At 52.1% G+C, this 26,530-nt stretch overlaps 13 protein-coding genes across 13 annotated transcripts; 6 read left to right on the top strand and 7 right to left on the bottom strand.

The window, feature by feature from the left end:
* Positions 1-409: 409 nt before the first annotated feature.
* Positions 410-1,801, top strand: EI97DRAFT_441688 (uncharacterized protein; the record flags this gene model as incomplete). The annotated part of the gene is made up of 4 exons (XM_033799711.1): positions 410-776; positions 844-947; positions 1,007-1,514; positions 1,575-1,801. The coding sequence occupies 4 exons, from the start codon at positions 410-412 to the stop codon at positions 1,799-1,801; spliced, it is 1,206 nt and encodes a 401-aa protein (XP_033655211.1).
* A 451-nt stretch (positions 1,802-2,252) lies between these two features.
* Positions 2,253-3,333, bottom strand: EI97DRAFT_489229 (glycosyl hydrolase; the record flags this gene model as incomplete). The annotated part of the gene is made up of 2 exons (XM_033802216.1): positions 2,253-3,177; positions 3,242-3,333. The coding sequence occupies 2 exons, from the start codon at positions 3,331-3,333 to the stop codon at positions 2,253-2,255; spliced, it is 1,017 nt and encodes a 338-aa protein (XP_033655210.1).
* A 1,277-nt stretch (positions 3,334-4,610) lies between these two features.
* EI97DRAFT_301131 (uncharacterized protein) lies at positions 4,611-5,503 on the bottom strand. The gene is made up of 2 exons (XM_033794534.1): positions 5,110-5,503; positions 4,611-5,031 (listed from the first exon to the last, which is right to left on the bottom strand). The coding sequence occupies exons 1-2, from the start codon at positions 5,282-5,284 to the stop codon at positions 4,796-4,798; spliced, it is 411 nt and encodes a 136-aa protein (XP_033655209.1). The 5' UTR covers positions 5,285-5,503; the 3' UTR covers positions 4,611-4,795.
* Positions 5,504-5,897: 394 nt separating this feature from the next.
* On the bottom strand, positions 5,898-6,958 carry EI97DRAFT_301119 (uncharacterized protein). Its single transcript, XM_033794533.1, has 4 exons — positions 6,732-6,958; positions 6,303-6,663; positions 6,199-6,244; positions 5,898-6,134 (listed from the first exon to the last, which is right to left on the bottom strand). The coding sequence occupies exons 2-4, from the start codon at positions 6,601-6,603 to the stop codon at positions 5,987-5,989; spliced, it is 495 nt and encodes a 164-aa protein (XP_033655208.1). The 5' UTR covers positions 6,604-6,663; positions 6,732-6,958; the 3' UTR covers positions 5,898-5,986.
* Positions 6,959-7,686: 728 nt separating this feature from the next.
* EI97DRAFT_457655 (uncharacterized protein) lies at positions 7,687-8,025 on the top strand (the record flags this gene model as incomplete). The annotated part of the gene is made up of 2 exons (XM_033800838.1): positions 7,687-7,700; positions 7,755-8,025. 2 exons carry the CDS (start codon positions 7,687-7,689, stop codon positions 8,023-8,025), a joined length of 285 nt encoding a protein of 94 aa, XP_033655207.1.
* Positions 8,026-8,313: 288 nt separating this feature from the next.
* EI97DRAFT_466483 (uncharacterized protein) lies at positions 8,314-9,201 on the bottom strand (the record flags this gene model as incomplete). Its single annotated transcript, XM_033801537.1, has 1 exon — positions 8,314-9,201. One exon carries the CDS (start codon positions 9,199-9,201, stop codon positions 8,314-8,316), a length of 888 nt encoding a protein of 295 aa, XP_033655206.1.
* Positions 9,202-9,417: 216 nt separating this feature from the next.
* On the top strand, positions 9,418-10,562 carry EI97DRAFT_375139 (uncharacterized protein; the record flags this gene model as incomplete). Its single annotated transcript, XM_033795489.1, has 2 exons — positions 9,418-9,745; positions 9,799-10,562. 2 exons carry the CDS (start codon positions 9,418-9,420, stop codon positions 10,560-10,562), a joined length of 1,092 nt encoding a protein of 363 aa, XP_033655205.1.
* Positions 10,563-10,846: 284 nt separating this feature from the next.
* Positions 10,847-13,284, top strand: EI97DRAFT_300961 (4-coumarate-CoA ligase-like protein). The gene is made up of 3 exons (XM_033794532.1): positions 10,847-11,226; positions 11,335-11,907; positions 11,980-13,284. Exons 1-3 carry the CDS (start codon positions 11,130-11,132, stop codon positions 13,011-13,013), a joined length of 1,704 nt encoding a protein of 567 aa, XP_033655204.1. The 5' UTR covers positions 10,847-11,129; the 3' UTR covers positions 13,014-13,284.
* Positions 13,285-17,460: 4,176 nt separating this feature from the next.
* Positions 17,461-19,294, top strand: EI97DRAFT_300921 (uncharacterized protein). Its single transcript, XM_033794530.1, has 3 exons — positions 17,461-18,130; positions 18,191-18,487; positions 18,538-19,294. The coding sequence occupies exons 1-3, from the start codon at positions 17,752-17,754 to the stop codon at positions 19,182-19,184; spliced, it is 1,323 nt and encodes a 440-aa protein (XP_033655203.1). The 5' UTR covers positions 17,461-17,751; the 3' UTR covers positions 19,185-19,294.
* EI97DRAFT_300931 (uncharacterized protein) lies at positions 19,294-19,688 on the top strand. Its single transcript, XM_033794531.1, has one exon. The coding sequence runs from the start codon at positions 19,405-19,407 to the stop codon at positions 19,645-19,647; it is 243 nt and encodes an 80-aa protein (XP_033655202.1). The 5' UTR covers positions 19,294-19,404; the 3' UTR covers positions 19,648-19,688.
* A 1,499-nt stretch (positions 19,689-21,187) lies between these two features.
* EI97DRAFT_432520 (uncharacterized protein) lies at positions 21,188-22,332 on the bottom strand. Its single transcript, XM_033798183.1, has one exon. It carries the CDS (start codon positions 22,288-22,290, stop codon positions 21,256-21,258), a length of 1,035 nt encoding a protein of 344 aa, XP_033655201.1. The 5' UTR covers positions 22,291-22,332; the 3' UTR covers positions 21,188-21,255.
* Positions 22,333-22,781: 449 nt separating this feature from the next.
* Positions 22,782-24,737, bottom strand: EI97DRAFT_432519 (FAS1 domain-containing protein). The gene has a single exon (XM_033798182.1). It carries the CDS (start codon positions 24,370-24,372, stop codon positions 22,978-22,980), a length of 1,395 nt encoding a protein of 464 aa, XP_033655200.1. The 5' UTR covers positions 24,373-24,737; the 3' UTR covers positions 22,782-22,977.
* A 258-nt stretch (positions 24,738-24,995) lies between these two features.
* On the bottom strand, positions 24,996-26,416 carry EI97DRAFT_396622 (HIRA-interacting protein 5). The gene is made up of 3 exons (XM_033796344.1): positions 26,071-26,416; positions 25,484-26,016; positions 24,996-25,431 (listed from the first exon to the last, which is right to left on the bottom strand). Exons 1-3 carry the CDS (start codon positions 26,314-26,316, stop codon positions 25,272-25,274), a joined length of 939 nt encoding a protein of 312 aa, XP_033655199.1. The 5' UTR covers positions 26,317-26,416; the 3' UTR covers positions 24,996-25,271.
* Between the last annotated feature and the right edge of the window lie 114 nt (positions 26,417-26,530).

The following is a 26,530-nucleotide window of genomic DNA, read 5'->3' as shown; positions in this document are numbered from 1 at the left end:
ACAGTTAGTCTGTTATGTTTATCCCGAAAGAGAATTTTGTGTTCACCTCGTGCGTATGATTTTGTTCGTCTTAGGGGCGACTGGCGCCATATCTTACGCCAGCATCCGACGGGTAAGGGCCAGCTGCCCAAAACAACTCTGCATACAACTCAATCTGAGGCTGTGCATACCAAGTCTAAAATTATAGTCATAATTTCTTCAGACTGACAGGCATGCAGCGTGAGCATTGTAAGCGGTTAATCGAAGCACACGAATATTTAAGTCCCGGAAACCAATCTACGGAGTTGGCAGATCCACGATTTTGACTATCCATTTTACTTCATACTGTGTCTTACAGGAACTATTTGCTCTCGCATTGAAAATCTACAAGCAGCTCAATACTATTCTACGGAGTGTCCTCTTGCTCAAAATGAGGTTCCTACTATCACTTTTCATCCTTCTCAATACTTTCCTCTTCGCTCATGGTCTTCTTACAGACACAGCCGCAAAGGCATTATTGAGAATCAAGGCTCGACAACATGAAACCCCGAGAACTTCTTCACCTCAGGACCGTGTCCACATCACGGCTCGAGCTACTATCTCCCGATACACGGACATCAGAGGATTCCCTGATTCGCCCTCTCAACCGATGAGCGCAACGGACCAAGCGACTGTCGATAGAGCGATCCAACAAGCGCGCCTCATTGGACGAAGTCTGCTATCCATTCGGCGTGGTGATGCGTTGTATGCTCGCATAATGGGAGACCCTGAGTTTGAGCTTTACGATATCGTGATGCGTAAGTGAATCACAGTGTCGCAATGTCGGCAGAAGGCATTTGGAGTGCGGAGCTTACGAGATGACAGAACAAGTCAGAAGAGTAGTCAACATACTCGGAAATGCTGATGATGCTCTTCCTGGAGGGGAAAGACAAGAGGACATAGTCAACAGGGAATTCGTAGTCTTGCGCGTAAGTTTAACAGAGACATAGTCCAAATCGAGTAGCATAGTTGAGGTAACACCTGATAGGATTCCATTCGCCGCCACCCTCCTCCAGGAACAGACCCAGAAGACGTGGCCGCTACAGTTAGAGGACGTCTGATCATCCTGTTCGACGCGTGGTTCGACCTTCCTGAAACGCTATTCACTCCCGGAGTCGAGAGGGACCTCAACAATGCGGAAGTGCTCGATAGAGCTGCTGAGAGCCAGGGTTCTGTAATGTTCCACGAACTTTTGCACACTGTCTCCCAAGGGCAGCCTCAACTCAACCAGATTCTGGAACGTGCGAGAAACGCCGGCGCCGTAATACGAGGGATATCAGCCGAACGAATCAGGATCACAGATGTCGCACTGAACTCTTTCCGTCCGGCGGATAGCGATGCGCGCGGAATTCGTCGTGATGCTGAAGTCATTGGGATTGGGATTGATCCCAATGCAAGAGCATACCGATCTGACCTCACATCCAGACTGGCGGGTCTCACTTACGGGAGATATGCCGCTGCTCTGAATGCAGACAGTATTACTTTGATGGCCGTCGGTATGCAATTCTGTCCCTTTTCTTCTCAGCTTCTGATTCGCATTTCTGACCTTACGACAGCTGCCGTCGTTAACTTTGTTAACACCAACTTCCACCCTTCAGGCACCGGCCCCTTTCCTCCCGATCCTCCCAACATGCCTACACGGCAGCACAGCATTTACAACGATGAGGAGTTTGCAAATAACGCCCTGCAGAGACTGAGTCAGAACCGTCCTATTCGAGGAAGCTTGACCTATCTGGATAAGGTTACAAATGGTTGGTTGAGAAAGGACCATGGAGGTCTTTGAGTCTCTTAATTCAGCTGTTATTTGAAGTGGCTACGGATATAGTTTAGAAGTAGAAGGGTAGACAGGTAATCTGAGTTCCAGTGAGCGTCTCACTTTCCGTCATCCGACTGTTGCAAGAAACGCTGGTTCGCACAAACACCTGCCAACCTCAACCTAAAGAGCTAGATGGCGATTTATTATGGCCGTGGCTCTAAGACGTATGTCTATTTAAATATTATAAGCAGAGTCTCGAAATATTTGGCCGCATTTGATGGCCTCTATAACTCACTGGAATACGGCGTTGGCTCAGCAAACAACGCGATATGGGCTTAATTCTTTTCGAAAACTAAGTCATGCCTAAAACGGCCGGACAGCCCAGAATACCAAATCTGCAGATAATATTCTGTACGTCCGATGATATGCGTGATTAGCCGCTCGCGTATCACTCACTATTCCTACAGTCCCCCGACCCCTATACCACTTCCGCCGCCGCAACTAGCACATCCAACCCACTGGCATGGCTCGTCGCCCCCCTAAACCCCTGCTTTTTCCCCTCCCAATCCGACCCCATATGTCCCCCATCATCTCTCGCCTTCTCCCACATCGAGTCAGCATTCCGCATCAAGTATTCTCTAAACTCATTCACATGCACCTCCTTCTGCAACGCCGCCAACCCCCTCACAAATGCGCCCTTAAACATTGCTCCCTGCTCATCAATGGCATCTACAGGCTCAGTCAGAATTCCATTCGGCGAAGACAATTTACTGATAGCTGCACGCGCAATCCGCGTCGCAAAGGACAAGTAAGTAGAATTCCCCGTAGCCTTAGCAAGTTCCGCAAGACCACCCAGAATAACACCCTGGTTGTACGTATACGTTGGTTTTCTGTCGTTCTGGCAGGAGTGTTGGTCAATCCCGTCATTCACGAGGTTATCCCCGTTGATGATCCCGGAGTTGGAGAACCAGGCGAATTCCACTTGCGCCCAGCCGATGAAGTAGTTCTTCAACTCTTGGTCTGAGACGCGGTTTGCTAGCTGCGCTGCTACAGACAGGAAAAGTTCGTTAGAGATCGCAGCAATGGAGAAGTGGTTTTTGTCCCACCAAATGCCGCCGCCGCAGGGCGTAGTCCATCCGCTTGTCATATCGAGAAAGAGGTCCTTTGCGGCATCGAGATAGCGGTGTTCACCTGTGAGGTCAAAGGTTGCGAGCCAGGCGAGGGCCCACCAGCCTTCATCATCGTAGTAGGTGTTTTTCCAGCCGCGGGCGCCGTTGAGGTTTGGCGACTTGGAGAAGGTGGTTTGGAGGATGGGAATGGCGAAGGAATGGGAGTCTTGGCCGAGAAGGCCCAGTTTGGCGAGAGTGGTGGCCATGTTGGCGGACTCCCACCATCTTTGGGCCCTGTTGGGAAGGAGGATTAAGATGAAAGTTGGAGTAGGATTACAGTTGGGCTTGATGCACATACCATAACCCTGTTGAATCGTCATACCAATAGGATTGGAGCTTTGCGGCTGCTTCCTTCGCATGTTCGAGATAACCTGCCCCAACTGTCCTCATAGCAAGAGAGGCACATATATAATACAGCTGGGCTGACTTCATTTTAGTTCAAAGGAGATGCTTAGAAAATGTTTTTCATCAAGGAGTGTACTGTTCATATTGCAGAATGGACAGGCGGCGTTGCGTTTATGTAAAGACAGCAAAGTGACCACTCGTGACAGTTAAAGAGAGTTGCTAACTCTGAGACCTTGATATTAACATTGACGTGTCCAGTGGAATAGGACTGGCTAGTCATTGACCTAGGGTACCAATGACCAACAACAAACATGCTAAAAGATACCTTATAAAGCTGCGCCATATACAGCCTTAATGAGGGGCTGGAAAGAAGAAACACGCATGACATGTGAACCCCGAGAGGCGTGGTTGAGATGGGGTTCCGGAGCTATCAGCTAGTCATTTGGCATACTCGAGGCACAGCACCTCTATGCGTTGTTCCACGACGTTGGGTTGGCCGTGAGACCGAGAAACTTGACAAATAAAGAGTGCAGCAGCTTCAAAAGTCGGATGCGCGAATTAAATGAAGCGAAACAGGCAGAGTCGATCGAGTCCATGAAAGAGGAGAATCAAATCGTCTACGACTGAAGAACGACAGGTTTCGTTGGTTCCGTTAAGTGTTTATGAAACAGCAACCTCGCAATATCATGCGACTGTGAGAGAAGGAGACAGGAAGATGCCTGCCTTAGCACGAGTTCTTGTACGACATAAGCCAGCGCTTCCAATAGCCATTAGCCCTTCCTGGTCTGAGTCGTAGCGCTTATATGGCGGTCACTTCATAACAGGCTAAAGAACAAAACCTGGTTTTGAACAAACATCTGGGATAACTAGACGTGTTCTTCTCAAGCTCTTAAGATGATTGTTTTATATCCCAAAGTTGGGAAAACAAGCACGACGTAAGAACCAGCGGCAAGGAAGCTAAAAGATTCGACCTCGGTTTCGTCAGTTGAATCCCGTGCGGTAAACAGGGCAGACGTTTGAATTAACGGGAAAAGTGGAATTGGGTTGGGTCAACTCTGGTGCCTCGCCCTCAGAGACTTGGATAAAACCCGTCGGTCGTAGTCGGACGGGGTTGGAACTAAAGTGGCATAATGGCATTTGACGGCGTTTTGAAAGCGATCGAAAGCCTTACCAACACTGCAACATTCGTCGTCATGTCTGGTGTCTAGAAAGATAAAGTGTCATGGAGTAGTGATCCCTGTTGTATAGCTATATTTCTCAGCGAAAGGATCACTTTCGGTAGCATGTGTTGGAAAAGCTACCTATACACATGTACCTACCCTAGGGTAGGTATGATAGGTATTGAATACAAACGAGTGTGTTGGAAATGAATGATCTCAGGGGAAGCCCTCTCGGTGCCCCAATATACTGCTTTGAAGCAGCACCACATCTCTCTCCCAATGGAATTGCTCTCCACCTTTAGGGCCGGAGCCTTGAAATAGATGGCCAGGGCAGTATAAGACGTCGTCTAAGCACAGATGCCGTTCCTGCACCTGCAGGACCGGCACTGATCGTTGAAGCTGCAGTCCGACCCGGGAATGGCGGTGCCTCTGCACTGGCGCGCCTCCAGGAGGTTGGCTCTGGCGCAGATGCCGTTGATGCACCTGCAGGATCGGCATTGGTCGTTGAAGCTGCAGTCCGAGCCGCCGATTGCCGTGCCGCCGCAGCTCTGCGGGCTGGGAGCTGCGAGAGCCGTGAGGGCGACTGGTAGTTTGGGTGGTGGTTAGCTGATTGCGTCGTAGGGAGCCTGCTGTTGGGCCTGACGGTAAAGCGGAAACTTACAAGCAAGGGTGGCAGCGAGGGTGAAGAATTTAACCATTTTGATGGACTTTCTCGTTGTTCTTGGTGAACTGGGTCGTTGATTGGAATGTTGTTCGGTGTGAGAGTGAAGAAGCTGCTGGTGCTGGCGGATTTGAGGGCGGTATGGTCGTCTAGAGAGGCATCTTATATAGATCATAGAGACTCATGTTGGCAGGGGCCCCATCCGTCCTTGAACACCCAAGCCCAATTACGACTGTTGATGACAAGCGGAGAGTGCAGTTTGGTGAGCGTATAATTTTCTTTCTGGTGGTTTAGTGCATTCTGTCTTAACAAGGTCGGTATTGTCCAGGAAATTAACAGCTATACCACGCAATGAGGCAGTTCTGCTCACGTCACTGTGATATTCTCAATATCGTGTGGTAGATCTGATAGGATAGCATGCTATACTGTGCGGCCGTACTGATCGTCAATTGAAAAGTCTCGTGATAACCACCATCCTCAAGGATTTTCACGGCCGTAAGCAGGATACATTGGCAGCGCTCGGCGGCACGGCGTTGAACTCAGCTCCGCCTACACCTATGATGTGAATATTTACTGAATGCCGGTGCCAATGTCGGGTATAATGGTTGCCAAGGATGCGAGTAAGATGAGTTAGATAGTCGTCTGTTGATGCCGAATCTAATCTATTACATAAATCCCCGCTCTTTAGGTTCGTTTGCATGGTACTTCAAATTCCCGTTCATTTTGAGACTGAAGCTACTCTTGTCTTATAGCCATACCAGTCAGTGGCCGAAGAGAGAGGGAAATGTCGTGTTCTAAGTGTGCCCGAACGATACCCTTGAAGTACTCTCATTCGCCCGTAGTGATCTACCAGGATCTTGTCATCGAGTAAAAGGGCCTACAAGGTCGTATATTCCGCTGGAGGATGTGTTTGCTGGCATGAAGTGCAGAACGAGGTCAGACGGCTATTCAGACAGGTATTTAGTATTACCACATCTTCGAATTCAGATTCTCTTCTATAACCGTGGCCGCAATATAGACCATAGCTGAATACATATGTAAGTTTAACTACGATAATGAAGGTTATTCGTAATTGGTTTTTATACGTACCCGACCAATCTTCCAATCTCACTAGAATCCAGAGGAACCCCAACACCTGTTAAAGTATCTTATTACATGTCCGCTCGGCTTGTCAGATGAGCTGAATGATATACCTGCTGGTAAAGTCCTGCTCCTTCCGATCCTTATAGCTGCAGTATAAATAAGCCACTCCAACCGAGCCATCCTGTACTGACCTGAAGAGCACGTCGATTGCGATGGAGCTACCATAGTCTTCCTAGCTCTGGGAAATGCCCTGGGTATAGAGAGTGGTTTTGGCCTCACTCCGCCATTTCGCCACCTCCGGTGCGCCCAAGAACCATTGTCCTGTTCCTTCCTGTCTGCGCTGTACGATGTCAGACCGCCGGGCGGGGTGATCCGTACCCTAGGGTAGGAGATTAGGATGCTCCGGATCATCTACGTGCACTCGAACCTATGCAGTTTCGTCTTTGATAGTTCGAGTATTGCATTTGATTGCTTGTGGGAGTGGAATTGTTGCGGACATAAGTAGGTTGTTCTGCATGCAGTACCACTATGACACTCACAAGTGGTCCATCTGCAACGCGAACTTCACCGTCGACTTCAAACGCTCCATTCGATCCAATATACTGGCAATTTCCTCGTCCTTGAAATTCCACTACAATGCTTCTCCAGCCTCCTTCACTCGTTCTCAACCTGTCATCGTAATCTGTAGCAGGCCCGGCTCGAGTGCTTGATTGAAATCGACGTCTCGAACAGCTGCCCCTCTGCAAGGGCTCCATTATTCGAACGTTGGAGCTGCAGACCGTTGCTACGAGTCAGATCATGTTGTGGCGGCGGCGATGCGGATTATATGACACTTTTCCAAATTGTGACAACGTTAATTGGACTTTGCGGGGTCGACTTCCAAGGTTGGGACCAAGCTTAGCGCACGTGACTGGGGCAGCTATATACCCAGCTATATTACTTACTGTGTAGGCACTTAGCACTATACTATGTAGAGCATATACTGTGTGATCATCTTGTTTGTGTTCCATTCCTCTACAAGTCCTAGGAGGAGAGCTTATCACGTGCGTTAGGTGTGCCGCGTTCCATGACGTCAGAGGTCACCGCGGCTCAAAGGTACTTCTTACAAAACGGTACTTGTAATGGTACTGTGTAAGTGTGGGTCACAGGCAAAGCCATACAAAGAAGTGACGACATTGAATATGCGATTTGCTTCTTGTTTCTGCAGACACGGTAATGACGGCGGCGAGTTGACCTCATCACTTGGCGATCGTCGCAACGGTGCCGGTCTGGCTGGCAGTCGTTGCACTTGCCCTTCTTACCAACAGCTCTTTCACAATATGACGTACGGCCTACGCCATTGAGGTCAGCTTGGCGCCCCTCGGGAAGTACAAATACAACCTCAAACGCTTTCTTCTCCTAACCATCACACAAGCTCAAACTCCAATCAGCGAACAACTCTACAACTCTTCCAACCAACCCAGAAACCAACTAACCAACCAACCAACAATCATCATGTCTGACTTTGGGTAAGTCTTGTCATTGTACGTGAGGATCATGAACAGGACGGCTGACAGTCGCAGACGCAAGGGTCTCGGTGAGCAGGCTCAGGAGAAGATTACGCCCGACTCTCAGAAATCCACTCTCGACCAGACGAAGGAGTCGATGTCGGGCGCCTACGACCGAGCTGCTGGCGCCGTTCAGCCCGAGGGGAACAAATCCGCCACTCAAAAGCTCGGCGACACTACCCGCAGCGGTGGCGATCAGGGCAAGGGCATGCTGGGCCAGGCACAGGAGGCCCTTAGCAATGTCGGTCAATCAGTCCAAGATACCTTCTCTGGCGGCAGGAAGTAAACTCTCTTTCGCAACTCTACACTGCTCCGACCCCTCGATTTCAGCTCCGGCTTCCTAGAGTTTATGGCTCCTGGTATCATCGTTGGTGGAACGGTTCTGTATTAGTATACCCGACATAACATGACTGAATGGAATGAGAATTTGTCATAACGAATACGTCGTTTCGTCCCTGCGATGCCGTGATGCCAGTGACGATATCTTATATGCGAGTGGTGACTGCTGAGAGTGCATTGGTGGGACATTGATATGGTCATAAAATTGGCCCATTGGGGGTATCATATACTCTCTTTACTCATCTTCGTCCTCAACTTCTTCAAGAGTGACCTGGTGGGGTTTTCTGCCGACAATCTCGGCCGATGCTTCTTTTATCTCGTTGTTCCCAGTTACCGTGCTCTGGTTACTTTCAGGCGGAGCATCGCCAACCTGTTTGAGGAACTCCTCCAACTCCTTGTCTGTATCTTCAGTCTTCTTCTCCCTTGTCTCCTGATCCATGTACTCTTCCTTCTTCAGTCTGTCAGATGTTGTCTCTTCCAGCGATTGACCCTGACCCTTGGCCTGCTTCAACTTCTGCGCCACAGCTGCTGGCACAAACCTCGCTGCCTCCTTCCTCAAATCTCTGTGCTGCGGCTCCGCCTCGTAGACAACAGTAGCCTTCTTTGGTTCAGGCGGTGCTTGCGGCTCGGCAGGCTCGCCCTCCGTCTTCCGTCGCCGTGGTATCGGAGGAGGTGTATCTCGCGGCATGGGAATGTGCGCAACATCAGGATCCGTATCGCTACTCTCCTCGCCATCTCTCCCCTTCCAACTCCCATCCCTCGACCGCTTCCCCAAGACACCGCCCCTCCCTCCGCGTGGCCCACCCCTGCCACCTCTCTCACCACCATGGTCCTTCCACTCTTTGAACTGGGGCGCCTTATCTCCCAATGCAGCTCGCGCCTTATTCACCGCTGCAAGATTCTTCTCCAGTTCGGACAATCTCTGCCTCTCATGTGGCCGGAGGTCCCCACTCTCTGCGAGCGCTTTGAGAGAATCGATGTCGCGTTGGATGCGGGCGGGATTGCGCCGAGCGAGCTTCTCATTGCGCTGAGCTTGGACGGCGGCCTTCTGTTTCTTTATCTGTTTCTGCTTCTCGGCCTTCTTGGCCTCTTGAACGGGGTTGTAGTTCTTTTCTTTTGGCATTGTGCTGGGTCGGAGACGATGATCAGTGTGGACCTGGGTGTTGATGGGGTTCGCACAAAGTTGATGAGTTCCAAGCTTCCAGGTTAGCGCCAAATTGCCAAGCCGCTAATCTTTCGTGCACGGACTGCAGCGCGTTTCCCCACTCCAGGGCTCTAAAGTGGGTCAAACCTCCAAGCTCGAGCTCGACGCGTTCAACCTTCGCAAGCTCCTTTGACAATGTTCGTCCCACGAGTGCTCCGGCTGAAGGGGACGAATGAGAAGGCGCGCGAAGCTACTAGACGCCCACCCAGAACACCCGTGACTGAATTTGCTGCTCAGCCTGATCAGAACGCTGATTCTCCCTCTTCTGCAGGTCCTCTAGAAACCGAAGCCGAGTCGCACCAAGCGAAAACGAAACAGAGCACCGAACCGGCGAGCTCTCCCGAGTATCTGGCGCAATTGATTGCGGGAATTGAGCTGATATTCACCGACTATGCGCACCAAGACCCGGAGAGTGTTCAATGGCTGCAGGAGCGCTACAGGGTCGTGGAAGGGGAAGAGAAATGTATTTGAGACATGCCAAAGCCTCAATCTTTCATGATGCTGACATCAAAGCAGATATCCACCTCTCAGCCGTTCTGCAACACGATAATATCTCCTCTTTGAAACCCGCCGCCTGCCAACTCAGTCTCCAAAAAGCCATTCGAAGCAAACGTTCCGACTATCTTGAGCTCTCGAAGAATGGCCACTTCGTTCGCCGCCGCCCGGAAACGTATCCAATGCGCTTCATCCCTGAGGACTCCTTCGAGATCGAAGACGACCAGGGAGTGACATTCTGGGATCAGCGCACCATCTACGTAGAGCCACATCGGCGTGACCTCTTCAGGACACCTGCGAAGGTCGCGCACTGGCTGAAGGAGCATGGCGGAATGAGGGAGAAGTGGCTTCCCATCCAAGCAGTCATTCCTCTGTACAACAGCGCTGGTTTCGTGGTTCTCAGTGGCAATGTCACTCACGAGAGTGTGTGGCGGAAGTGGAGAAGATCGTACCAGCCCGATAAATGGAAGGTCTTGACGAAAGTTGAGCATATGCGGCACAGAGATGAGTATATAACGCTGAAGTGGAAGGAGAGGAAGGAAAGGGAGGAAAGGAGAGCGGCGAAGAAGAGAGAAGGGAAGCGGATGGAGAAGAAAGGAACAAAGAGGAGCATTGCAGACGCTGGATTGGAAGAAGATGACCTGCATGGAGCTGGAACGAACATTGATGAGAATCAGGAACCCCGGACGACTCCTCTTCCCTACCTGACGAAGCGCAAGAAGACGTCCGCCGCCAGTGAGAGAACCGGCGATGCAGGAGCAATGGATACCCTCGACTCCACATGAACGATTCGCTCACGATATCCTCGCCTCCGGCTGATCAAGACTGTGTGTGCAGTGGTGCGAAGATACCACGATGTCAAGGCCCTGGATACAACGTTGGCATACCAAGTATTCATACCCCACATTTAGGCTACGCTGTATGCAGGTCCTGGAAATGCTGCATTTTATCGGCAGTTCCCACGACAGGTCGCAGCCTATGCACTGAGGTTAGCTACGCTGCATAATCCGGGAAACATCAGTATCCTCGAGCTTCCCCGCTGACTCGCTTGCACCGACATCAAAAGAATCCCCCGATCCGCCCGTCACCCTAAACCCCAGACACTAACCAACCGAGGAACCTCAGCGCCCCGCATTACCCAGGTACACAACTCTCGCACCTCGGAGGCACAAGTCAGGCGGTCTTGAAACAAACCGGGGCTGTAATCATAGATATTCCAGGGCGCGGACGGGATGGTAGGTATTGAGAATTCATCGAGTTTGAGTTGAACTTTGATTTTCCTTTTATCCGTTCGCTCTTGTTCCAGTCGGTGTCTTTGGGAGGTTCAGGCTGCTATAACTCTGTATAGCAAGATGACTACGATTGTGGAGAAGACGAAAGATGGGATCATCTATCGCGCTGCAAAGACGTACCCCATCCCGGATGTAGACATTCTGACTCTGCTCTTCGGTTCGTACAACTCTCAGTTTCCTCCTGTGGTAATGCCTCACGTGACTACGCGCCGTCTACGTGCCACACCCGTCTACATATGTATCCACCTCCACTGATAATGATCAGAGTCCGAACACTCCCTCGGCAGAGATGACACCGTCATTCACCTTTGCGCCGCCGATCCTACCCTCCAACTAACCGTCTCTCGCTGCCGAGCCCTGTCCGAAGCCACCACCTCTGCCCTGCGCAGACACTTCGGTATCGGCGCCCAAGGTCCCGGGAAGGACATTGTTTCCGTCATCTCGACAGGACATTATCTCCTCCCTGCACTATTCTACGGCATCATTGGCGCCGGGGGTGTCTTCTCTGCGGCCTCTGCGGCTAGCACCGCAGGGGAGCTGAGTAAACAGATTCAGGGCGCGGAGAGTAGGATACTGTTTGCGGTGGAGGCGACACGGGAGGTAGCAGTGAAGGCGGCGGAGGAGGCCGGGTGGGGTGTTAATGGTGGAGGACGCGTTCTCATTATGAGCGAGGGGAAAGAGTGGGAACTGCGAGCCGTGCAGGAGGACGGTAGTCTTGGACGGAATATCGTCGATGAGAGGCAGAGGTTGACGTGGGAGAGGATTACGGATCCGAAGGCTCTAGAGGAGAGTCTGATTATTTTGATTTATAGCTCTGGGACTACGGGGTTGCCGAAGGGTAGGTTTTCTGCTTGTCTCTCTTTTCAACCCGTCTCGTGTGGTGGAACTGGAACTGACATGTAACTTCCAGGCGTCAAGCTCTCGCACCGCAACGTCGTGGCCGAAGCCGTCATCCCTGGTAAGATGTTCAGGGATTGGATCGCCGACAAACCCTCATTCGAATACCGAACGCTCGCGCACCTTCCCGTCGCCCACATCGCCGGAATCCAGGGCTACCTCATCAACCCGTTCTACATGGGCGGCCCCGTCTACTGGATGCCCAAGTTCTCCTGGCCCGAGTTCCTCGCATGCAACAAAAAGTACCGAATCACCTTCTTCTTCACCGTGCCGCCCATCTACCTGTTGATCGCGAAGAGCCCCGAGGTCACGGATCAGTTTGCGAGCATGCAGATTGCGATTAGCGGCGCGGCGCCGCTGGGCAAGGAGCTGCAGCATGCGGCGAGCGCGAAGCTCGGCGGTCCGGATTGCTTCATCAGCCAGACGTGGGGGTTGAGCGAGACGACGGGGTCCGCGACCGTGATGCCGTACGGGATGCAGGACGATACGGGCTCCGTGTCTCCGCTGATCCCGAACATGCTGGCGCGCATCATCGACGACGAGGGCAGGGACGTCGAGCCGGGTCAACCTGGAGAAGTACTCGTCAAGGGCCCTGTCGTGTGCAAAGGGTACTACAAGAACGAGGCGGCGAATCGGGAGAGCTTTACTGGAGATTGGTTCCATACGGGCGATATCGCGGAGTTCCGCAATGGGCTGTTTTACATTGTCGATCGCAAGAAGGAACTCATCAAGTACAAGGGCTTGCAAGTCGCGCCGGCGGAGCTGGAAGCGCTGCTGCTGAACCACGACTTGATTCTCGATGCGGCCGTCATTGGCGTCGATACGGAGGATGGCACAAACGAGGTTCCCAGGGCGTATGTGGTTGCTGATAAGAACAAGATCAGCGAGGAGGAGATCAAGGAGTATGTGAAGAGGAATGTGGCGAGTCATAAGCAGTTGAGGGGTGGAGTGGTGTTTCTGGATGCGATTCCAAAGAGCCCGAGTGGGAAGATTTTGAGGAAGGACCTAAGGGTTTTGGCGAAGAAGATGGCCGGGGCGAAGTTGTAGGGTTTTTCTGCCTCCCTGGGTCCCGTGGCGCTGAGAGTGATGCGGAGGATGGGATTCGGATGGTCATGCATCATAGACTCTGTGGCTTTTACTTGGACAGCTGAGCTTTTGTGTTGGATACTCCCAAGTTGGGTCCCTGAGCGGGTTGCTGACCCTGTCGAGTAAACAAGAGTTTGCGCTATCGACAACTGGACTATGCCCGCAGCGTGACATGCCTCTCTTCCTCAGTTATTCAATGACAGGAGGCGCGGTCGTTGAGGTAGATCGTCGTCGTAGGCTCCCATCGTTTGGATAACGGATATACTTAGTGCGGATGTAGACTTGAGCGGATCCATACATCGCAGTGAACGCTACTGAAGCCGACGCAAATGAGAACGATCGGGAATGGAAGCGAAAGACAAATGAGAGGGAGATGGTGACAGGACAAGGGAGAAGAGACGAAGCTCGCGCATCAAAAGAGAAACAATAGAGAGTGCACTTCAGGACTTCGCAGTGCGACCTGCGACTTCAACGGTCATCATCAGTCGTGTTGAACACACTCCATGATAGCGAGACCATGCCCACCACTCTGTTCCTTGACGGCGTGTTGGAGTTCAGAAACAGTGACATCCTACTGTGTATGTATATTGAGTCAGTCCCATTCGACCAGTCACGCGTTGTCAGATCTGTCCTACTGCAGCTATAGCCATAGGAGTACGGAAGTTCTGACCCGTGGTTCCCTGTGCTACGTCATTGGAATTATCCTTACTTGCAAAGCTTTCAATTGCCTGAGTCTCGAGCCCAGAGGGTTTGTCATAGTCTACCATTCACACAGTGCGAACGCTGGTACCTTCCCTCAAAGTATTTACAGTACGGTGATCAACGCTGTACGGTTATCGAGGCTAAATGCGCGTAAGCAAGGTCTTATTATGCAGTGGGGCACTTACCACGGTGCGAGACTGTGGGGCATGCACGTAGATTGAGGGTTCGGTTGGGGAGTCGGGATGTCCATGGGGGCGAAGCGCCGTATTTGGCGACGTTTACTGCAGGAGAGACTCTTTTGGGTATGCTTTGTGAAGAAACCTCAACTTGTTTGGATTGGCGATGCTGTGTTACATAGGTACCTATCTAGGTGTTTGACTTCATGCAGTGCTTATCCCTGACCCTACCAGTGTAATGATGTTCCCCTGTTTCTTGCGGTAATGATGCGTATTGCCTAATGTGGGCATTGCTGAGGAAAGAATTCCAAAGGCACGGAGTACTCCGTACTCGAGCAGACTTCGCACACGTTACGAGGTTCGACAAATACTCTCGTATGCATTCGAACGAAGCGCACCCGATCTATTTTCGCATGCAAAAAATGTAAGTCCATATAGCATCCGTCCGCATTGGAAACGGCAAGGCTTGCTCCGGATGTCGTACATGCCTGAGATAGAGTGCGTGCACGCCTGTAGTCCCAAGTCTATACATAGGGTATACATAGTGTCGGCGATTATACAATAGGCTAAGCTCTGCAAAGGAGGCGCTCGCGTAAAACTTGAGAAAGCCCAGGAGGGAGCGATTTCACGAAGGCCGTTGGGGTTTGATGAAGTCCATATTAGGTTGTAGCGTCGTATGACCGTCTTGTCGCGTGTCGTTATAGGATGCCAGGGTTGGTATATTCCCCGATCTGACTGTACTGCCTAACATGTCATGTAATAAGTACACCCTGCATACTATGTAGGGCATCTGACACGCGGCAAATGGGAGAGATCATCGCTGAGTGGTCGGGTGGATGGAGGTAGCGCAGCAGCAGAGAGGATATGGAGAGTGGGATGCATGTCGTAGACCTGGATGTCGGTTCAGACACAGCTGAGCATCTTGTTGTAGGATTGACAATAGGCAACGCTATCCGTCAGCACTGTGAATGATCTCGATAAGGCAGGCCGACGTGCCGGCGGGAGGGTGAAGATGACTGTATATCATCCACAAACCACCCTTGCACCGGCACGCAGGCCCGATTGGTGAGACAAGAAGGGGTCTCTGTTCGTAATTTGGGGCACAGGACAACACAATGTTGAAGTCGGCTTTTAAACCATGTAGAGTCCAGACTGCAAACGCCGCAATCCGACATGACGATAAATCGAAGGAGAAATCAGAGGGTTGGTATTCGATCTTGGAAGGAGTTGGCCAATCGCCGGTGAGGCTCACCATGGCAGCCCAATGAGAGGGGCACAGTGTGAGTGGAAGGAGGTCCTCTTGAGAAAAAGCGGTTCCATGATCAACGTCATCTTTAGCGCTGGGAAACGCTCGCGATTTTGGATCGATCGGTGACTAACACATATGTTTCAGATTTGTATTGCTTTTAGCCAGAATGCAAGCCGGTCGCTGATGCCTGGTTGGTTTGGGAACATGGTGAGCGAACGACAAGACCGGTGACCTGGTACTCGAGGAGGCCATTACCGAATCAAGGTGGAAGAATTACTATAGAGAGTCGCTGCAGGGACAGGCATAGTTTGCCCTTTGCAGCAATGAGGATCCTGTCCCCACGGTTGGGACCGCCGAAGCGGACTCCAGCTCCCACAAAAGGTGGACTTGCTGCTCGATTGCTGGTGATGTGGAAGCCGGAGGGTCGGTGAGTAATAAGCAAGGGAACACTGGTGGGGGTTTCGCCGACAAAGACCGATAGGTCACTGAGCACGACACAGCGCGATTGGGGGTGGCGGGCAAAGGGTGAATGTTGTGACGCTGAGGTCAATAATAATGGGAAGAAGAGACGAGGTACTCCGTAGAGAGGCACCAACAAGTCTCCAAGTGCAGACGTTTACACAGTGCAGTAACGTCTTCCAGTGACAAACGTGCCAAACGCGCCAGCCGGCCCTTGCACCCAGCACTCTCAAAGTCCCATATCCATGTCCCTCTGCAAGTCCCACCAACAGACGCCCTCCAAGCCCATGGCAAAGACCACAACGCGCCCTGTGAACGTCAGTTTGCGAACCATAGCGCCGGGTCGAAGGACATTGGAATGTGGGTCAATACTGTGCTGCTTCCTCCCCTTCTTCTTTCACTACTCCCCCAGGAATTGAGAAAACGTGATTAACGGACGGACATGGACCCATGATGCTGTCGCCGGCGACGACCGACAACTTGTAGACGGAGTAGTTCCAAGCATATTTCACCCGGATTGCGGCCTCCGAAGACAGGCAGACTGTGTGCCCCGTCGCGTGAGAAAAGAGCAAAGATGGAGGCTTTGGGCAGGGCTCCCGGCTAGCGAAATGAGCGACTGTGGAGAAGGACTTCCTTCTGCAGCCATCTGTCGCAGGATGATTTTACAGTTGACGGCGTCCTGACTCCTTTTTTGGGTGCCCTGCATTTGTGCACGTTGCTGGCGTTTGCTGGACGGTGACTTTGTTTGCGACGTTGATGCGCCTCCAGGGGCGCTCAACACCCACCGACACCATCCATTTCAGCTCCAGCGTCCAACAATCGACCATGGCGCGCCAGTCACCCTCACCCAGGCTCCCGCGCGGGAGCATCGTGAAATGTCGACATAGCCAGCCGCCGCCTCCCCCGGCGGGTCGCCCCTTTTGCGACCATGCGGTCCATGCCTCGCTTCCCCCGTCATCGTTCATGCGCACAGGGCACCGTGTCTAAATTAACAACCGTCAAGTCCTTGGTCCTTGCACATCCATGATATCTGCTTTTGCCCGCTTCGCCCTACTCGAGCACAGCTTCGGGGTGGATGCCAGCAGAGAGTTTGGAATGCTGATGGGACCCTGCAACGGCTTGGGTTTCTCCGTCGGGCGCCTCCACGCCATAGGAGCGCCCTGCCGCCATGATGGCGGTGGCGCCCGTTCACTGGCTCACCGTTTCCTTCACATCATCATCTGCCACCACGAAAGAGCTGGAGGTGGTGACAGCTTAGCCTCCCTGCAGTGAGCTCAACCTCTCCGAAGATCCGAGCATGAGGACGTGCACACTGCCGATGGGGGGACGGGGGGGTCTGTGTGGAAACTCTCCCATCGATTCCGCACATCAGTTGGCTCCAGCGGCACCGCCAACAGCAGGGCTCCTTTCAAACCTCCTGCCAGTCCCGCATAAGATCGTCCCTATTCAAGCCAAGCCACCAGGATGGGCTACTCAGTCTTGCCCTGTTGGCTGTCGTGGTCGTAGCGTCCAGTGCCTTCGCCACTTTTAAAATCATCCCAGAGGAGGTGGACCAAAGAGCGCGTATCAAATTTCACCTGTCGACGCTTTCAAGAAATGTGTTCTTTTTCTTTACGAGTGCTGCCAAAGGCTCCCACTTCCCTTTGAGAGCGTGCCTTCGAATGCAGAGCCACAGCACCGTTCCTGGGGCAGAAAGCAACACGCTTCCTGTGCACATTGCCTGTGACTGCTGTCCCAGGCACCCCTCTACTTCCTCATCTGCTCAATCCGGCGCGTTACGTCCCTAACTTTCCCCGCCGTCCGTATATGCACCTGCAGCGTGTCCGTCTCCAGATCCTGGGGCATGGTTGATTGAGAGTTCCTGTGGTCGCCAGAAAACCTCGGGAGTACTTCGATATCCGGTACGATTCCTCTTGGGTTTGGTTTTCACCCGTCGCTACTTTCATCGGTCGCTGGAGGTAGGTCGTCCACCTAACTGCTCTTCGGATCCCGAGTGCCAGGGCGGTTTGCGAACCATATTCTGACACTGGACGCTCAAGAAGCCTCGATGATTTAGTTAGCTTGGAGATTCGATTACCGGTACTCAGGTTCAACATTGCTTATTGGGCGTCCTATGGCTGTCGGGGTGGATCGTCGAGCCAAAAAAGCAGCCACTAGGTTACACCAGGCGCTCCTTATACACACCAACGGTGAAGCAATGCCAGAGAACTCACCGACTACAACGTCTACATCTGGATCAGGACCCGCATACCTTCCTTCACTTCCACCTCGGGGCAAACACGAGGTGAGCGATTCGGGACTGTCTTTTGCTCAAGAACAACAAACCAACAAGAAGAGGCGAGCGTCTCAAGGTACAGTGCCGTCGCAGATCCGGCGCGCATCACTCACACCACACATGCGCGGCCTCGCTCTCTCCAATGCGGGCGAGCTGTCGCCAACAGCGGAAAAGCGGCGCAACAAGTTGGGCTACCACCGGACTTCGGTCGCATGCGGTAAGCGGACACCTCACCGTGGTAGAGAGGCCCAAGAACTGACATGGTGTTGAACATCAGGACATTGCCGGCGGCGTAAGATCAGATGTCTCGTTGCCAACGATGATCCCCATGGTCGCTGTTCGAATTGCATTCGCCTCAAGAAGGAATGCAACTTCTATCCCGTCGACCAGGGACCGCCTGGCCCGCTCTCAGTGAAAGAAGGAGCTAGCAGCGCGCATGCCTCTGCAACTTCCTCACCCCGACACCCTCCCTCTGCTTTCTCCGTCTCCTCATCGTCGCATCCTCCCACCTCACGGCTCGCACTGCAAACCGAAGCCGAGATGGATTCCGGTGAGAGTCCAATCTCCGGTTCAAGTGAGGACAACCGACCGCTGAAGACGTGGCCTGCTAGCTAACAGTCACAGTGAACATGCAGCATCCTCCCTACACCTTTCCGCCTCCGATAGACACGCATTGGCCGACCCCCAGCTTTCTACCCTCCTCGGGCGTCGCCGAAGCGCCTTCAATGTCATCTGGCTTTTGGCGGCCGTCAGAGCCAGCTCCCAATTCGACATACGAGACCGAGTCGAGCGTCTCAGGCGCCCAGACGCCGGCAACGATGCACTCGACTTCCAACATGGCCTATGGCCGTTCCGGTGACCACCACTGGGTGCAGCCGAACATCCCCCCTCCTACGAGATCTATGTCCTATGGCAACATTGAAGGACTTCCCACCCAATATGCCAATCCCGGCCTCGGAATCCAAGCGTCCGAATATTCTCGCCGAACTTCCCCGTACCCATATCCCATAGACACCACGGCATCATTCCACGGCGCCCCTCTTGGCAGCGATACCGCCTCAGCGCCCCTCTCGGCACCCATTATTCCCAACCAGGCCTACGAATACCCACCAGCTTGGAGTCAATACCCAGGGATGCCGCCTGCAACACATGACGTCCAGGGCCGTTCCATGAGTGCACAATGGTCTCGAGATGCAGGTCCGTTAGACAAAGTGCAAGGGGAGAATGCTCCACCTGTGCTCTATAGCCAGCACTATTATCCCGGGTCATAGGATCCAGCTAGTTCCGGCTTCTCGGATTTGGACTTTAGCAAGTTTCCTCACTTGATCTCCTTGTATAACTAAAAGGCGTTGTGCACTTCTTCGTCGCATTTTCGGGGTACCAGTAAAAATCGGCGAACTAGGGTTATGATACACGGTGTGGACGTAATTATACGGCAGATCACCCCTTCCGGAATGTCATTATATCGAGGGCATCCATGGGCAAGATTACATGCGTCACGTCTCAGCAGGATCTGTTCTCTGCTGTTCGGGTCTCCTCCAAGCTCCCATCATGCAGAAGCATACTTGTATTTCCCGCATCCGGTTTTTTCTTTTCAATTCGTCTTTTAATTCTGGTTTCCGGTTCCTTTTCTCTTTCAGGATTCCATCTATTCATCATCTTGCCATGAGTGCATCAGCTTGGAAGATCTCTTTTTCTAGGTGCTATTTCTCATGGTCTCTCAGTCCAATGTAATGTACAGAGTATGATACCCTGCCATATCAGTCGCGGGACGTTCAACAACCGCCGTTCTTGCACAAATCAGACGCTCTGTGCCTCAGTTTCCCAAATCTCCTCTTTGCCGTGGGCCGTAGCGTCCCCGCACTGCCATCGACGATGCGCGGAGGCATGCCGCCGTTTCAAGAACGCAAATCTCTAATAAGTAAATGCAACGCCTTGTCATTTTCTGACGGAGCGCCATCTAGGAAGAACCCCGGTTTCGGGCTTTTTGAATCCTCGAAGCTCAATTACGGTGGACTATGCCCCAATCAATCCTCCGGGGATCTAACAGGCACTCGCTCTCGCTTTCGTTCATGTTTCAGATTCTTGGGGTCTTGTCGTTGTACGGCAAAGTGTCTGTATCCGGACCAGTGTACCTTCACATCATTTTACCATGCAGCTGCACGAAATAGGGATGCTCACAAAAAGGAAATCAGAATCATGCTCTGGCGCTGGCCTTTGGTAAAAAATTGGCTGTCAACCTTGCTTCAACCCTAAAGTCCAGAGACCGCGATGCAGGGTCGCTCGCCATCCAACCACGTTAGCCAAAGGGTCCCACCATATTCCCTTTCGGAAACTCTCTCGGAACTGCTAATAAAACAGATTTGGCTCGTCACTCGACTGCGCCACTGCGATCTCCGTCCTCCGAAGACGGCCGATCTGAATAGGTAAACTACTTTCTTTTTCCCATGTTTGTAATTAAGGACTAGAGCCAAAACCTTATTTCCACATGGGCGGATATGCTTCTGAGGAAATGCCATGTGGCTACACTGGAGACGAGCTAACAAAGAGTTATTATTGTTTGTTCGCTAATAATAATAATGTTGAAAAGGGCCGAGAGCGATGCTTTGGTGGCTGTTTCACGACTGGCATGTTTATTTCATCACAAGCGATTGATTGGTTGAGATAATACGAGCGAGCAGTTGGGAATTCTGAAGCAGCGCAGCATGCAACATGCATTGCATTGCAGGTTGAAGTTCTGTTGGGAAGGCATGAGCGTTGGGTATCGTTCGTCTTGAAACCTCTCTCAGGTATGATTTTTTCATGGACATAATCTTCTTCATTGACGGAGAAGCATTTACGGTGCCATTCTTTTATTTGTATGCCTAGGCATAGTATACCCGCTCATGGCACATCGAAAAAGTGCATCATGGACAATGCCTCGGATTGGGACACTAAGCATCAGCCAAACGAATCCTGTACTCCAATCGGTACGACCGGGCCCTGCAGTGAGGACTGTGGCCTGGACGACTCACGTTGCCATGCCGAACCGACACGGAAGAGCAGGAGAATCACCAAATGGGATAGCATGCGGCTTTCTGTAAAGGGTCTACTCGACTCGTCTGAAGCTATTCGGACATTTTAGCATCCCGAAATCAACGTCGCGACTCGCAAACGAACATCACACAACAGCATTTCTCTGATCATCGGAAGGAAAAGGAAAGGATATATCATTGATACGGTGCCACCAGGGCACGAAAGCGCTTTCCAGCAATCTATACTTACGAGATTCGTCGTCCGGCAAACTGTCAAGAACAGGGTGTCTCAAAGAAAAAACATCTACAGCGTCCGTCTTGAAGTCCTTCAAGGCAAAGCCATTCTCGCCATTTCAAGAACATACTTTGGCCGCGTGCAAAGCAACTCTGGGTGCGAGTGTCGCCCCTTGTACGCTTCTAGGATGGGAATGTTGCTCTGGTAGCGACGTCGGGCGTACTCTGCACAGCGCTTCATGTCCAGCCCATGGTTCTTCAGTGCGTGATTGGGATCGTGGGGCCCCTGCAGTTCAAGTGCTGTCTCCACGGAACGCTTGGTTTCCAGAGTCGTTGCACCCTGTGGAGGTGGAATTGAGCTGGGTTTCGGGATCGTGTCGACCTTGCGCTGGGGTGGTTCCTTGATCCCGCTGCCGGGGCTGGGAATACGATTCTGGACCTTCTTCGCCGCTACTGCCGCTGCTTCTGCGTTCAAGCTGATGGCATCCTCGAGTTTGCTGGCCTGTAGTTGCACGCGTCCTGGTTGGCGGAGTTGACCAGATTTTGCATGCCGCACAGTTGTTGCCGCCTTCATCATGTTCGATTGTTCGCCAACGGCTGCGGCAGCGGCATCCTTGCGAATGTCGATGGTATTTCCCTTGTTCGCCGCTGTCACGTCTCCGCTGGCAGTGGTCGTGCCATTATCGTCGCTGTTGCTCTCGTTGGTCTTGTCCGCCAGCAGCGCCCTGCGAACTGGTACGGGTAATCCCTTGCTTGCCCTGTACACGACGTCGTACTTCCTTCGCGCTTCGGCGTCCACCAAGACGGCGTAGGCGGCTTGAAGAGCGCGATACTTTGCGGGGTCTGAGCGGAAGTACTCGGCGCGCAGGGAGCGGTAGGAGGATTTTATCTCTTCGGATGTGGCCCATGTGTCGAGGTGGAGGACGGCGTAGTGGTCTGGAAGGTGTGCTGGGAGGGGGTTGCGAGTAGTGGAGGTGGAAATAGAAGAAGAAGGTGAAGAGGGTGAAGGAGAGGTTGGAGGAGAAGAGTTTGAGGAGTGGGAGGGAGGAGGTGGAGGGTTGAGGGTTAGAGATATGGGGTGCAGGTATATGCCTGAGGGAACGGCTGAGGTGGCAGGTGGGTAAGTCATCTTGCGTGGTTTTAACTGCACCGGGCAGTTGGCAAGTTCGGGTTCGACTGCTGGAACGGTTTGTGGTGGTGAGTGTGCAGTGAGGTGTTGACGATCCTTCTTATTCTTCTTTTCTTCCTTCGAGGGCGACGAGAAGTGAAGGGTTATCCTGCACATCACCAACCTGTTGGGTCTGGATTGGGCGAGCAGAGGCGGGAAGCGAGACATTTATGTTTGGTCGAGGTGGGTGTGTATTGTGTAGGTAAGGAAGGAGGGGGAAGGTGTCTTGCTTTGTGCATTGTGTTTGTCTTGGTTAGGGAAGATGCGAGAAGGGGAGGTGCACAATGTTGAGTGTGGCAGTGATGGGGTGCGGTTGGTAGAGAGTGTCGATGGATGTTGTTGGGGGGTTTGGGGTGGAATGTAGTATTTGGGTTGCCTAGGTGAGTGAGTAGGTCGCACACAAGTTCAAAGACTGAAGGAAAATTCGTGGTACTGGAGAATATTATTAGGTCCGTTGAATGATTGACTTGCCTATGGCTATGCTTGTACGCTAATCGATGCTCTCAGTTTTGTCCTTAACCGTTTGGGATATCCCAGGGTCAACTGCAGAATATCTGCTTTCCAATTTGTCTTGTGATATCAGCCTCTTTCTCGACTACACCACGTCTTTTCACTTGCCAGTCCATGACAACTCACAATTCCAAGCATCTACAATTCCATATTCTCCCCCTGTCCCATCAGTGGCTCAAGCCTCTCCTTCAGTTCCTCTACACTGATCTCCTCTCCCTCCCAGAAACTTCCCTCCCCACCCCCCGTCTTCGGCGGAATCAACACATCCGACACCACCTGAATCACCCCATCGCTCGCAACCCCATCATGCACCGTGACGCGCGAGAAGCCATTGATCCTAATCTCCACAAACGGCCCCCAGCGCGCCAGATCCACAGAGACGTGCTTGCCTAGGACGGTGGGCAGGTCGTAGTGCGTGTTTCGCGGATGCGACCGAGCCGCATCGTCATCATCACCATCATCGGACGTAGCGTCGTAAAAAGCGTCCGTGTACAGCGTCTGATCGACCACAATGTGGTACTCTAGCAACGCCTTCAAGTACTTCTCTCCGTACTTGCTGAACAGGAAGGCATTCGCCCTCGGTCCCAATTTCCTCCAGGCGAAATTCGACGGCGCGAAGAGCGTGCCGCCTTCGTGGTCGTAGTCCGTGCTGTTCATTTTTTCGAAGAGACCCGTCTTGGTGAGGGCGAGTTGAAGCGTGGAGAATTGGCCAGGGAGGAGATTGATGATGGTGGCGACGTTGGGGGGTGGGACTAGAATGGAATCGATACCGTGAACGAGGCCGTTGGTGGCGGGGATGTCGGTGACGATGAGTTTGCTGTAGAAGTTTAGAAGTGGGCCGCGGAGGCTCACGCGGACAGTGAGACGTTGCGGACCGCCAAGCTTGGAGGGTGCGTAGAGGGTGGGGAGGGTGTAGGAGTGGAGGACGCGGCGGGCGGGGTAGAGGTCTGGAGAGACGTGGTAGAGAAGGAGGGATTTGAGGAATTCCTTGGAGGGTTTCCTATGGTGTTCGGGGATTTTCTCAAAGGCGGAATCAACGGGGGCGAAGATGGTGAAGTTTGCAGTTGTGCTGTTGAGGGTGTCGACGAGGTCGTCATATTCGTTGATAAGCTCCGCCAGTTTCGTTGTATATTTGCTCTCGCTGATGAGTTGGTAGATGGTCAGGTTTGGCTTTCCGTGATGAGGGTCGCCATGGTGGGGAGGATGATGGGGTCTGCCGTGATGAGGAGGATGCTCATGATCTTCTCCCTCCTCTACTCCTGCGAAGTCATCTTGAAAATCAGATCCTTGCAGCCAGGACCCTATATCGTATCCATTGTCGGCATTGTTGTGGCATGCTTCGCCGACTTGCTTCAACGATTCCGTCGTTTTCTCCAAAGCGCTGTCGAATGCATTCTTGGACGTCTCAAGCGTACTCGCAAGTAGATCTTGTCCTGCATTTCCAAACCTTTCTAGCTTTTCGTAGATACTTTGCTCAGTGATGACGAGAGCAGAAGCCAGAGGCAGGACTGGTAATAAGTATTGGAACTTCATGTTCAACGTTGTACAATGGACGTCTAAAGTCGGTCCGAAACTTGTAGATGGTAACTAGAGGTTCCAAAGTACTTTAGGCGGGCGTACCACCTATAAGCGTCTGGAAAGCGTCTGGAAAGCGTCCGGAACGCGTAATCCGGTTAAACGCCTCCTGGACGATGTGATGTCAGATTCGGACGAAACTGGTGGAATACGAGTGATAAGCCTGAGCACAACAAACAGATCGTCAAAGCACGAAAAGTGTAGTTTGGCGGGAGCTTGAGGGGAATTATTTCTGAATCCGAGAATGGTGAACTACATGATATATACACATGTTATTCCTCAAGGCTGCAAATGCATTCGTCATGATGTTTCGTATTTCGTACCGTCGAAGACGTCATCCCGAGGGATGGTGAGAGGATGAAGATTGTGGGGTATTGCTTGGCATAGATCGTAAAGAGTGAGCTGCTATTCGTTGGTCGGTTCCATCAGAACCAATGCAGAGAACTTACTATGTATAGCTGTTCTTTGCTTGGCCTTCAGAACTCGAAGTGCGAAGTGCGAGAGTCTTTGTTGCTCACTGGCTTGTTGAAGATGGTCCCGGTGCTGCGTCCACGAGATTCACATCCGGAGCTTCATCATATCCCAACCATAACAATTTGTCGTTTAAGATAATAAGTCGCAAGGAGTTACACAGACTACTTTGATCCTTCTATTCCTGATTCAGTACCTCTGATATCTAGCCGTGATCATACAGCTCCCAGATTATTGGAAGCAAACATGCGATACCTGGATATTCCGTTAGAAAATACAAACCCATGACCTTTTATCCACATCGTCGCATTGCCATCACCGCCGTCACAACAGCGGCTCAAAGCTTTTAAAGACGAACAAAGAATGATCCAGCAGGCAATAGTCAATCACTCCACCGTGTCCAGACTCCCCTTCCCACTCGTGGACGGCGGTACGTAGCCCTTCTGCTGGCGCAACTTCTCCTCGAACTTGGCAAACTCAATGTTGTTGAGCTCCTCGTTTGCGTCTAGCACTTGTTGCACGCCCTTGACTTCTTCAATGTAGTGCCTGCTGATATTAGCTTCTCGGCTCAAGAACTTGGGAGGGGGATTTCTCTTACATCAGCATACTCTCAATCCCATTCTTCAGCGTCACCGTACTCGAATCGCACGTCCGACACGCTCCGCGCAACCTGAGCAACACTTGTCCATCGTGGAAACCCCTGAACTCAATGTCGCCGCCATCCTCTTGGATCGCGGGCCTGATTCTCGTCTCCAGCAGCTCCTTGATCATTCCGACGACTTCATCATCATTCTCATCGTACGCCAAGCTGTCCACTTCTGTTCCTTCCTGGCCGCTCTCGCCTGCTGTATCCTCAACGGTGCCGACGATCGTCTGTCCGGATGTCATAAACTCGTTGATAATGGAGAACACTTCCGGCTTGACGTGTGCCCATGGCGTGGCGCTGTCCTTGGTTACTGTGATGAAGTTCGTTCCTAGGAAGATAGAAGTCACACCGTCGACACTGAGCAATTTCGCGGCGAGTGGAGAAGGATGCGGGGGTGCAAGTGTGGAGCGTGGCGAAGTATACTCGAGGAAGGGCGATTTGATATTTTCAGGAAGTACTCGCTGGTTCGGGTTGAATTTGAGAGCCTCTCGATTGTTAGCACATGTCTTATTTGGTGTGGTACCACGGAAGGGGCATACGTCAGGATTGGGAGTCGGCTCTGTTTGTATGAACATTGTCCTCTGCGGCACCGAAGTTGCTGATACTGATACCGACGGAGCCCATCGCTGTGAACCAGGTCTCGTTCGAAGAGGCGAAGCGGTTATGGGTGAGGCGTATTGGTGTAGACATCTTGTGGCGGTCCTGGAAGCAGATTGTGAACCAGAGGGTAGCGATGCGCGAGTCAATCTGCGCAACATGGAACGCGGGACTGCCGTGCTGGACATTGTGCTGGAATTCGACGATCAGGTTCCGTTCGGAAAGGGACAGGAGAGGCGATATAGGCACGCAAGGTTAATGGTTATGAGTGATCTCCGGAGATGTCTACGTTCAAAAAGTTATCAGTCGCCCTCGGCATATGACGTTCACATTATTAAGCCATGTTCTTGGCAGATTTTATCACGTGATAAGAACATTTCACGACCAGGAACTGGTAGAGTA

Source organism: Westerdykella ornata (assembly GCF_010094085.1).
Source record: "Westerdykella ornata strain CBS 379.55 unplaced genomic scaffold EI97scaffold_7, whole genome shotgun sequence".
Classification (NCBI taxonomy): domain Eukaryota; kingdom Fungi; phylum Ascomycota; class Dothideomycetes; order Pleosporales; family Sporormiaceae; genus Westerdykella; species Westerdykella ornata.
The sequence above is the reverse complement of the archived record's forward strand: the minus strand, read 5'-3'. Positions and strand labels throughout refer to the sequence as shown.

Coding starts and splice junctions, on each gene's coding strand:
- EI97DRAFT_301131 (XM_033794534.1), bottom strand. CDS start 5,284: ATGATCTATATAAGATGCCTCTCTAGACGACCATACCGCCCTCAAATC. Junction 5,032..5,109: donor CCTCGCTGCCACCCTTGCTT/GTAAGTTTCCGC, acceptor CCAAACTACCAG/TCGCCCTCACGGCTCTCGCA.
- EI97DRAFT_301119 (XM_033794533.1), bottom strand. CDS start 6,603: ATGATCCGGAGCATCCTAATCTCCTACCCTAGGGTACGGATCACCCCG. Junction 6,245..6,302: donor GAGCAGGACTTTACCAGCAG/GTATATCATTCA, acceptor ATACTTTAACAG/GTGTTGGGGTTCCTCTGGAT. Junction 6,135..6,198: donor GAGATTGGAAGATTGGTCGG/GTACGTATAAAA, acceptor ATATGTATTCAG/CTATGGTCTATATTGCGGCC.
- EI97DRAFT_300961 (XM_033794532.1), top strand. CDS start 11,130: ATGACTACGATTGTGGAGAAGACGAAAGATGGGATCATCTATCGCGCT. Junction 11,227..11,334: donor CATTCTGACTCTGCTCTTCG/GTTCGTACAACT, acceptor GATAATGATCAG/AGTCCGAACACTCCCTCGGC. Junction 11,908..11,979: donor GACTACGGGGTTGCCGAAGG/GTAGGTTTTCTG, acceptor TGTAACTTCCAG/GCGTCAAGCTCTCGCACCGC.
- EI97DRAFT_300921 (XM_033794530.1), top strand. CDS start 17,752: ATGGCTGTCGGGGTGGATCGTCGAGCCAAAAAAGCAGCCACTAGGTTA. Junction 18,131..18,190: donor CCGGACTTCGGTCGCATGCG/GTAAGCGGACAC, acceptor GTTGAACATCAG/GACATTGCCGGCGGCGTAAG. Junction 18,488..18,537: donor GAGTCCAATCTCCGGTTCAA/GTGAGGACAACC, acceptor TAACAGTCACAG/TGAACATGCAGCATCCTCCC.
- EI97DRAFT_300931 (XM_033794531.1), top strand. CDS start 19,405: ATGCGTCACGTCTCAGCAGGATCTGTTCTCTGCTGTTCGGGTCTCCTC.
- EI97DRAFT_432520 (XM_033798183.1), bottom strand. CDS start 22,290: ATGACTTACCCACCTGCCACCTCAGCCGTTCCCTCAGGCATATACCTG.
- EI97DRAFT_432519 (XM_033798182.1), bottom strand. CDS start 24,372: ATGAAGTTCCAATACTTATTACCAGTCCTGCCTCTGGCTTCTGCTCTC.
- EI97DRAFT_396622 (XM_033796344.1), bottom strand. CDS start 26,316: ATGTCCAGCACGGCAGTCCCGCGTTCCATGTTGCGCAGATTGACTCGC. Junction 26,017..26,070: donor AGCCGACTCCCAATCCTGAC/GTATGCCCCTTC, acceptor AACAATCGAGAG/GCTCTCAAATTCAACCCGAA. Junction 25,432..25,483: donor GGGATTGAGAGTATGCTGAT/GTAAGAGAAATC, acceptor TAATATCAGCAG/GCACTACATTGAAGAAGTCA.